The sequence below is a fragment of the Otolemur garnettii genome, unplaced genomic scaffold (assembly GCF_000181295.1).
Source record: "Otolemur garnettii isolate 467f Iridium unplaced genomic scaffold, OtoGar3 scaffold00224, whole genome shotgun sequence".
Lineage (NCBI taxonomy): Eukaryota > Metazoa > Chordata > Mammalia > Primates > Galagidae > Otolemur > Otolemur garnettii.
In genome coordinates, this window is record NW_003852619.1 from 81591 (window position 1) to 92702 (window position 11112).

Consider the following 11112-nt stretch of genomic DNA (forward strand, 5'->3'; position numbering starts at 1 on the left):
CTCAAGTGAGTCTCCTGCCTCCTCTTCCCAAGTAGCTGGGACCAAGGTGCCCGCCACAACACCTGGCTATTTTTTGTTTGCAGCCATTATTGTTGTTTGGCGGGCCCAGGCTGGATTCAAACCCACCACCTTAGGTGTATGTGACTGGCGCCTTAGCCACTTGAGCCACAGGTGCTGAGCCACTCATAAGTAGTTTTAAACTTTTTTTTTCTTTGAGACAGTCTTATTTTATCACCCTCAGTAGACTGCCGTGGCGTCACAGTTCACAGCAACCTCCAGCTCTTGGGCTTAGGCGATTCTCTTGCCTCAACCTCCCAAGTAGCTGGGACTACAGGCATCCACCACAACGCCCGGCCATTTTTTTGTTGCAGTTTGGCCAGGACCAGGTTTGAACCCGCCACACTTGGTGTATGGGGCTGGCGCCCTACTAACTGAGCCACAGGCACCGCCAGTAGTTTCAAACTTTTTGCAGACATTTAAAATCTCAGAAATGATGGGTGGCGATTGTGGCTCATTGAGTAGGGCACTGGCCCCATATACCGAGAGTGGCGGGTTCGGACTCTGCCCCAGCCAAACTGCAACAACAACAACAAATATCTGGGCATCGTTGTGGACGCCTGTAGTCCCACCCACTTGGGAGGCTGAAACAAGAGAATCACCTAAGCCCAAGAGCTGGAGGTTGCTGTGAGCTGTGATGCCACAGCACCCTTCCAAGGGCAACAAAGTGAGACTCTGTCTCTAAAAAAATAAATGAAATAAAATCTCAGAAATGTTATCTAACTTGATAAGATGAACTGGGGTGGTCAAGACATTAGTAATACGTGGAGAGAACTCTGGACTATCATGGGAGAGTGGAGTTATCGTGACAGCCCTACCATCAAGTCATTCAGTCTCCTTGGGCCTCAGCTTCTTATCTGTAAAGTTGAAGGGATTCAATTAGATGATCTTTTAACAACTTCTAGCTCTGACAGGCTGTGCTTCATGTAGACATTCATACACAGAATTAGAATAAAGCCAATTTATTTCAAGTTTATGATTAATCTAACTTTTCAAATGGAGGTAATTGCCATCTACCAAAAAGAATTCTAACTTATAATTCATATTTCTTTTATAGGCAACAACTGCTGAAAAAACACCATCACTAACTAAAAGAATTGGTAAATATGTTTATTAAATTAATATACTTTTAATTTCATTGCTAATTTGTTATAGGTTTTTTTTTTTTTTTTTGAGACAGAGTCTCAGTCTGTTGCCCTGGGTAGAGTGTCATGGTGTCATAGCTCACAACCATGTCAAACTCTTGGGCTCAAGAGTTCCCCTTGCTTCAGCCTCCTGAGTAGTTGCGACTATAGCACTCACCACAATGCTCAGATAATTTTTTAATCTCACTTTTGCTTAGGCTGGTCTTTTTGGTTGTTTGTTTTTATTTTTGTTCTGAGACAGAGTCTAGCTCAGTTGCCTTGGGGTTAAGTGCTGTGGTGTCATAGCTCACAATAATCTCAATCTCTTGGGCTCAAGTGATCCTCTTGCCTCAGCCTTCCAAGTAGCTGGGACTATGGGCCCCTGCCATAATTCCCGGCTATTTTTGGAGACTGGGTCTCATTCTTGCTCAGGCTGATATTGAACCAGTGAGCTCAGGCAGTCCACCTGCCTCAGCCTCCCAGAGTGCTAGGATTACAGGCATGAGCCACTGCTCCCAGCCTATTTTTTTTTTTTTTTTAGAGACAGAGTCTCATTTTGTTGCACTCGGTAGAGTGCTGTGACATCATAGCTGACAGCAACCTCCAGCTCTTGTGCTTAGTTCTCTTGCCTCAGCTTCCCGAGTAGCTGGGACTACAGGCGCCTGCCATAGTGCCCAGCTATTTTTTGTTGCAGTTTGGCCGGGGCTGGGTTTGAACCCGCCATCCTTGGTATATAGGGTCAGCGCCCTCCTCACTGAGCCACAGGTGTCACCCTATTCTTTTCTTTGTAAGACTGTCATGTGCAGTAGTGAGGAGAAGGAAAAGGGTATATTATAGTTATTTGTGGGGTGGAAAGATGAGCATAGTCTTTCAAGGTCAATACGGTATATTTATTTAAGATCAAATCTTTAGCAGATTACAGTGGCTCACACCTGTAATCCCAGAACTTCATGAGATTGAAGTAGGAGATCAGGAAGTCAAGATCAGCCTGGGCATCATATACAGACCTTGTCTCTACAAGAAATAAAAATAAGGCTTGGTGCCTGTAGCTCAGTGGCAAGGGCACCAGCCACATACACTGGAGCTGGCGGGTTCAGATCCAGCCTGGGCCTGCCAAACAACAATAACAACTACAATCAAAAAAAGTTGGGCATTGTGGTGATTGCCTATAGTTCCAGCTAGTTGGGAGGCTGAGGCAAGAGAATCACTTAAGCTTAAAGAGTTTGAGGTTACTGTGAGCTGTGATGCCACAGCACTCTAACCAGGGTGACATAGTGAGACTCGGTCTCAAAATAAATAAATAAATAAATAAAAGTAATAGGCAGGCACAGTGCTGTGTGCCTATTGTCCCAGCTGCTAGGGAGGCTGGAGTGGGAGGCTCATTGAACCCAAGAGTTTAGGGCTACAGTGAGCTATTGATTATTGCCAGTGCATTCTAGCCTGAGTGACAGAGCAAAGCTCTATCTCGAAAAAATATGAGATTGGCTTGGTGCCCATAGCTCAGTGAATAGGGCCCCAGCCGTATACACCGAAGGTGGTAGGCTCCAGCCGGACCCAGGCCTGCTAAACAATGACAACTGCAACCAAAAAAAATAGCTGGGCATTGTGGCAGGCACCTGTAGTCCCGTCTACTCGGGAGGCTCAGGCAAGAGAATAGTTTGAGCCTAAGAGGTTCCTGTGCGCTGTGATGCCATGCCACTCTGTCAAGGAAGACATAGGGAGACTCTTACCTCAAAAAAAAAAAAAAAAAAAAAGAAATTGCTAGAAATTTAAGAATTTAATGAAGTGCCTATAAATTTTAGTCAGACATGGCTCAGTGCCTGTAGCTCAAGCTGCTAAGGTGCCAGCCACATACACCAGAGCTAGCAGGTTCGAATCCAGCCTGGGCCTGCCAAACAACAATGAGAACTGCAACCAAAAAATAGCTGGGCATTGTGGCAGGCACCTGTAGTCCCAGCTACTTGGGAGGCTGAGGCGAATCACTTAAGCCTAGGAGTTGGAGGTTGCTGTGAGCTGTGATGCCATGGCACTCTACCCAGGGCAACAGCTTGAGGTTCTGTGTCAAAAAAATAAATAAATTTTAGTCAGATAATAGTTTTGGGTTTTTTTATATTTTTAATAAAATCATAAACACATAGATCATGTATACATTAATGCATTTATGAGGTACAATGTGCTCATTTCATATAGAATTAGGAGCGTTTATATTACACCTGTTTTTGTTTTTGTTTTTAAGAGACAGAGTCTTTGTGCCCTCAGTAGAGAGCTGTGGCATCATAGCTCACAACAACTTCCAGCTCTTGGGTGTAGGTGATTCTTGCCTCAGCCTCCCTGAGCTGGGACTACAGGCACCCACCACAACACCTGGCTATTTTTTTTTAAGAGATAGAGTCTCACTTTATCCCCCTTGGTAGAGTGCCATGGAGGTGTCACACAGCTCACAGTAACCTACAACTCCTGGGCTTAGGCAATTCTCTTGCCTCAACCTCCTGAGTAGCTGGGACTACAGGTGCCCGCCACAACGCCTATTTTTTTGTTGCGGTTTGGTCAGGGCAGTTTTGAACAGGTCACTCTCGGTATATGGGACTGGCGCCCTACTCACTGAGCCACCGGCGCCGCCCCTGGCTATTTTTTTGTTGTAGTTTGGCCTGGGCTAGGTTCAACCTCTCAACCCTCATATATTGGGCTGATGCCCTACTCACTGAGCCACAGGCATCGCCCCAATAGTTTTGTTTTAAGAACATTAGTATAGGGTCTGCGCCTGTAGTTCAGCGGCTAGGGTACTGGCCACATTCACCAGGGCTGGCCAGTTTGAACCCAGCCCAAGTCTGCCAAACAACAATAACAACTACAATAAAATAAATAGCAGGGCATTGTGGAAGGTGCCTGTAGTCTCAGATACTTGGGAGGCTGAGGCAAGAGTATGGCTTAAGCCCAAGAGTTTGAGGTTGCTATTGTGAGCTGTGACAACCATAGCACTCCACTGAGGGTGACATAGTGACCCTGACCCTCTGTCTCAAAAAAAAAAAAATTAAAAAAGAACATTAGTGCAGCCATTGGACAATTTTCTAAGTTCAGGAGAAGTCAGCTATAAGCTGTCTCATCACTATTTCTGTGAAAATTATAGGCAAAAAATAAAAAGAACATTAGTATAGCCATTTGGCAGTGTTTCTAAGTTCAGGAGAAGTCAACTATAGGCTGTCTCATCACTATTTCTGTTAAAATTATAGGAGAAAGGGTTTACATGTATTTTTGTCCTTGGGTCTCTTTAAATAAGCCAGGATTATGAATTAACACGTGGTTCTAATGTGACATCACAATGATCAGCCTTAACCTGCTTGCTTCTTTATCCCATCCTGTCTTTATTTCTTCCCCAGCTTCACAGAAGGTTTGTTTACCTCGTAGAGAAGTAAAAGTATTTTTACTCATTAAAAACATCTTTAAAAACCATAAAGTAGATTGTATGTGCTGGCATGTGCCTGTCAAGCTATTGCCCTGGGTAGAGTATCATAGTGATATAGATCACAGCAACCTCCAACTCTTGGGCTCAAGTGATCCTCTTGCCTCAGTTTTTCTATTTTTAGTAGAGACAGGGGTCTACTTGCTTTTTGCTCAGGCTGGTCTCAAACCCATGAGCTCAAGCTATCCACTTGCCCCAGCTTCCCAGAGGCTAGGATTACAGGCGTGAGCCACCATGCCGGCTTCATTTGTCATTTAATTAATAATTTTATTTATTTTCCTCTAACCTGCTTCAGAGAAAGATATCTCCACTTTTCAAATGAAGAAGCATTTAGAGAGGTTACAAAGGTTGCCTGTTCTTAAGATACATTATAAGTTACTAGTGTAACTAGGTCTGTAAACAAGGTCTAAATCCTACATCACACTGAGGATCTCATTTTCAGTTTAGACATCATGTTTCAAAAATAGTAAAAAACTATAATTTAGAATCTATCTGGTGATTCCCTACTCTCTATACTTATAGCATCATGTATTTAGTATTTTAAGATTATACAGCAGTGGTTCTCAACCTTTCTAATGCTGTGACCCTTTAATACAGTTCCTCATGTTATAGTGACCCCCAACCATAAAATTAATTTCTTTTTTTTTTCTTTTAGAGACAGAGTCTCACTTTGTCACCCTTGGTAGAATGGCGTGGTATGATAGCTCACAGCAACCTCAAGTAGCTGGGACTACAGGCGCCCGCCACAATGCCCAGCTATTTTTTTAGAGACAAGGTCTTGCTCTGGCTCATGCTGGTCTTGAACTCATAAGCTCAGTGGAGCTCACACCTGGTTTTGGTAATTTTTATTTTATTTTTTTTCTGGACAGGGCTGGGTTTGAACCCGCCACCTCCAACATATGGGGCCGGCGCCCTACCCTTTTGAGGCACAGGCACCGCCCTGTTTATTTATTTTGTAGAGACAGAGTCTCACTCTGTTGCCTAGATAGAAGCCTAGAGTGCAGTGACATCATTATAGCTCACTGCAACCTCAAACTCCTGGGCTCAAATGATCCTCCCACCTTGACCTCTCAAAGTGGTAGGTTATAGGAGTGAGCCACTAAGCCTAGCCTGATATGGGGTTTTTTGTTTGTTTGTTTGTTTTGAGACAGAGTCTCAAGCTGTCACCCTGGGTAGAGTGCCCTGATGTCACAGCTCACAGCAACCTCAGATTCTTGGGATTAAGTGATCTCTTGGCTCAGCCTCCCAAGTAGCTGGGACTACAGGCACCCACCACAACGACTGGCTATTTTTTGTTGTTGGTGCAGTTGTCATTGTGGTTTTAGGAGGCCCAGGCCCCTGTATGTGGCTGGCCTCCTACCCACTGAGCTACAGGCACCACCTGTTTGTTTGTTTTTTTAATAGCGTCTCACACTCTGTTGCCCCAGGTAGAGCACCATGGTGTCACAGTTCACAGCAACCTTAGGCTTAAGCAATCCTCTACCTCAGCCTCCCAAGTAGCTGGGACTACAGGCATGCACCAGTACACCCAGCTAGTTTTTCTATTTTTGGTAGAGATGGGGGTCTCGCTTTTGCTTAGGCTGGTCTATAACTCTCTTTTTTTTTTTTTTGAGACAGAGCCTCAAGCTGTCCCCCTGGGTAGAGTGCCTTGGTATCACAGCTCACAGCAACCTCCAACTCCTGGGCTCAAGCGAGTCTCCTGCCTCTGCCTCCCAAGTAGCTGGGACCACAGGTGCCTGCCACAACGCCTGGCTATTTTTCTTTTTTTTTGGTTGCAGCCATCATTGTGGTGGGCACCTGTGTGGTGGGTGCCTCACAGCTACTTGGAAGACTGAGGCAAGAGAATCACTTGAGCCCAAGAGTTGTTTGGTGGGCCCCAGCTGGATTCGAATCCACCACCTTAGGTGTATGTGGCTGGCGCCTTAGCCACTTGAGCCACAGGCACCGAGCTAGGCTGGTCTATAACTCTTAAGGTCTAGTAATCCACCTGCTGCAGACTCTCAGAGTGCTAGGATTATGGGTGTGACGCTGCGCCCAGCCCTGATGTGTTTTTTTTAATGGAGATAGCAATATAGTGTAGGAGGCACCTGTGGCTCAGTGAGTAGGGCGCCGGCCCCATATACCGAGGGTGGCAGGTTCAAATCCGGCCCTGGTCAAACTGCAAACAAAAAAAATAGCTGGGTGTTGTAGAGGGTGCCTGTAGTCCCAGCTACTCAGGAGGCTGAGGCAAGAGCCTAAGCCTAAGAGCTGGGGTTGCTGTGAGCTGTGATGCCATGGCACTCTACCAAGGGAGACAGAATGAAACTCTGTCTCTAAAAAAAAAAATACACACACACACACACACATATATATATATATATATATATGTATAGTCTAAGAAATCATTTGGTCCAGCTTATATTCTTTTTCAGCCTGTATTTTTTTTTGAGAGAGAGTGTTTCGCTTTGTTCCCCTTGGTAGAGTGCTGTGGCATCATAGCTCACAGCAACCTCAGACTCTTGGGCTCAAGTGATTCTCTTGCCTCAGCTTCCAGAGTAGCTGGGACTACAGGCACCTGCCACAATGTCTGGCTATTTTTAGAGACGGGGTCTCACTCTTGCCCCTGGGACTAGTCTTGAACCCATGAGCTGAGGCAGTCCACCCACCTTGGCCTCCCAGAGTGCTAGGATTACAGGCATGAGTCACCATGCCCAGCCTTAGCCTATATTTTTAAAGTTATTCAGAAACAAAGATTCTCTAACTTTTTTTCTTTTTCTTGATACCGGGGTCTTGCTCTGTTGCCCAGACTAGAGTGCTATAGCTGTTCACAAATGCAGTCATCGCACACAGAAGCCTCAGTATCTTCATCTCAAGCAGTTCTTCCTCAGCCTACCTAGTGACTGTGACTGCGGCCGTGTACCACCACACCCAACTTGTGTAACTTTTTTTTCCTGACTATCATGATCATATTATTCATAGAATTAATGGAATATCTGGCGTGGAAGGAACTTTGAGCTCTTGAAGCTTTAACTGTCAGGGGCAAAGATGAAGTCCACAGGGAATGGAGATAACTATTCCAATGTTACTTGGTGACTCAGGCAGGAGTGGCACCCTGAACTCTTAAACTCTGAGCTAGTTAGCATGACTTGTCAAGGGTCACCACCCAGGGGTGGAGAAGAAAGATCCTCCCCACTTCTCTCTTCTTTTTTTTCCCCCCTTTTAATTTATTTTTCATTAGTTTGAATCCTTGAGGGTTATAGCATCATACATATTCTGTGTCCAGCAGCCTTAGTGGTAAATTTGCTTTGGAATTTGGTACAGGCCATGCCACTGTTGCCATGGGGATGAGTTACCTTTTTCCATATGACCCTGGTTTTGTTTTTTGTTTGGTCTGTTTCCAGAACTAACTCTGGTCTTCTTTGCTTTGTGTAAGTAAGCACATCTCTTGCCCAAACAGTGTTCAGTTTCCTCTCAGGCATAAACACCTTCAGTTCTAAGAAGAGTTATGTATTCTTTTGATTCTGTCAAGGTGGTAGTCTGCTCTCAATTCTTGGTGTGCTCTTGGCCAAAGAATGACCCAGCCTCTTGGGTTTTAGTATATTTACAAGGTTGTGCAATCATTACTGCTATTTAATTGCAGAACCTTGTCATTACCCCAAAAAGAAGTTCTATACTCACCCATCAATAGTCACTCCTGGCTCGGCGCCTGTGGCTCAAGCGGCTAAGGCGCCAGCCACATACACCTGAGCTGGCGGGTTCAAATCCAGCCTGGGCCTACCAAACAACGAGAGCTGCAACCAAAAAAATGAAAAATAGCCGGGTGTTGTGGTGGGTGCCTGTATTCCCAGCTACTTGGAAACAGGCAGGAGACTCACTTGAGCCCAGGAGTTGGAGGTTGCTATGAGCTGTGATGCCATGGCACTCTACCCAGGGAGAGAGCTTGAGGCTCTGTCTAAAAAAAAAAAAAAAAAGAAATAGGCACTTCTGCCAGGTATGTTGGCTCACACCTATAATCCTAGTACTGTAGGAGGCCAAAGTGGGAGGACCCCTTGAGCTCAGGAGTTTGAGACCAGCCTGAGCAGGAGTGCGACTCCATCTCTACTAAAACAGAAAAATCAGGCTCTGCGCCTCTAGCTCAACCGGCTAGGGCGCCAGCCACGTACACCTAAAGTGGCAGGTTCGAATCCCCAGCCTGGACCCGCCAAACAACAATGACGACTGCAACCAAAAAATAGCTGGGCGTTGTGGCGAGCGCCTGTGGTCCCAGCTACTTGGGAGGCGGAGGCAGGATACTGGCTTGAGCCCAGGAGTTGGAGGTTGCTGTGAGCTGTAATGCCACGGCACTCTACCCAGGGGACAGCTTGAGGCTCTGTCTCAAAAAAAAGAAAAAAGAAAAATCAGTCAGATGTTGTGGCACAGACCTGTAGTCTGAGCTACTGGGGAGGCTGAGGCAGGAAGATCACTTGAGCCCAGGAGTTTGAGGTTACTGTGAGCTAGGCATATACTCTAGCCTGGGCAACAGAGTGAGACTCTGTCTCAAAAAAAAAAAAATAGTAACTGCCCATTTCCCTCCCTGCCTCCACTAGGCACCCACTAATCTATTTTCTGTCTCTATGACTTGGCACATTCTGGACATTTAATGGAATCTTGCAATAATGGTCTCAAGATTCATTCATGTTGTAGCATACATGAATACTTCATTCTCAGATATGGAATGGAGAAATATTCCATTGTATTTTTTTTTTTTTTTTAGAGACAGAGTTTAACTCCCTCGGTAGAGTGCTGTGGTATCACAGCTCACAGCAACCTCCAACTCTTGGGCTTAGGCAACTCTCTTCCCTCAGCCTCCAGAGTAGCCTGCCACAATGCCCAGCTATTTTTTGTTGCAATTTGGCCAGGGCTGGGTTTGGACCCACCACCTATGGTATATGAGGCCGGCGCCCTACCCACAGAGCCAAAAGCACTGCCCCCCCCATTGTATGGTTGATACTACATTTATTCCTTTGTCATTTGGTAGACATTTGGCTTGTTTATATTTTTTGGCTGTTACGAATGATGCTGCTATGAACATTGGTGTATAAGGTTTTGTGTAGACAGATGTTTTTAATTCTAGTTGGTATTTATGTCAGGTATGGGGACCAGATGTCAGGTCTGTGTTCTCTGGTTCTTGGTTTCCAAGAATAGTTATTGCTACCCAGTTGAGGGAATAACTTAAGCACAGAGTACAGAAAGGATAGTACACTCTCAAAATCAGTAGAGTGGATTGCTCCAATAAGAAACACTAGTCTCCCAGGGTTAGAGTTTGTCATTTTATGCTAATCTTTAATCATATGCTATGGTAGGGTATAATATTCATGAATATTCTTAGAAAGGGGTGGAGAATTCCTCGAATATTGAGTCATTCCCTTTTCTATCCTGAAAGGCAATTTCCAAGGATTGCCATGGTACTTGTAAACTGTGTTGGCACTGATGAGTATGATTTTTACTATGTTAATGATGGTAGTTCACTTGAGGACACTGTTACCTTGCTTGTACACATGCTCTAAAGACTGTCCTTGCTAGCCAGGCATTGTGGCGGGCACCTATATTCCCAACTACTTGGGAGACTGAGGCAAGAGAATCAGTTTGCTGAAGCCCAAGAGTTAGAGGTTGCTATGAGCTGTGATGTCACAGAACTCTACTGAGAGCAACATAGTGAGACACTGTCTGAAAAAACAACAACAAAATAGGGTAGCGCCTGTGGGTTAAAGGAGTAGGGCACTGGCCCCATATACCACAGGTGGCGGATTCAAACCAGGCCCTGACCAAAAACTGCAAAAAAAAAAAAGCAAACAAAAATAAAACAAAAAGGACTATCCTTGGGCAGCGCCTGTGGCTCAGGCAGTAAGGTGCCAGCCCCATATACCAAGGGTGGCAGGTTCAAACCCAACCTCAGCCAAACTGCAACAAAAAAATAGCCGGGCATTGTGGCGGGCACCTGTACTCCAAGCTACTAGGGAGGCTGAAGCAAGAGAATCACTTAAGCCCAGGAGTTGAAGGTTGCTGTCAGCTGTGTGACACCTCAGCACTCTACTGAGGGCTATAAAGTGAGACTCTGTCTCTACAAAAAAAAAAAAAAACAACTATCCTTGGAAGCCCCCTTGATATGTCATCTCCTCTCCACAGGTTGCCCCCCTGTGGTCAAATCATTCCTCCTAGTAGACAAAGCATCTCATTGTACCATCTGTTCTCTTTCCTCCCTCCTCATCCCTACATAACATATATTCAGGGATGGAATTCCTGGGTCATGTGGTAACCTACTAATGAAACATCAGACAATTTCCAAAATGGCTGCAGCATTGAGTTGTAAGAGCTAATTTTTTTTTTTAAGAGACAGAATCTCACTTTGTCACACTTGGTAGAGTCCTATGGCATCACAGCTCACAGCAACCTCTAGTTCTTGGGCTTAGGCGATTCTCTTGCCTCAGCCTCCTGAGTAGCTGGGACCACAGG

General features: G+C 45.2%; 1 protein-coding gene across 1 annotated transcript in view; it reads left to right on the plus strand.

Moving 5' to 3' along the window:
• Positions 1-11112, plus strand: part of XIAP (X-linked inhibitor of apoptosis) — a 59192-nt gene that overhangs the window by 33524 nt on the left and 14556 nt on the right. The window contains exon 4 of the mRNA XM_023508117.1: positions 1115-1157. Within this exon, the coding sequence (XP_023363885.1) occupies positions 1115-1157 (43 nt within the window). The remainder of the gene's footprint in view (positions 1-1114; positions 1158-11112) is intronic.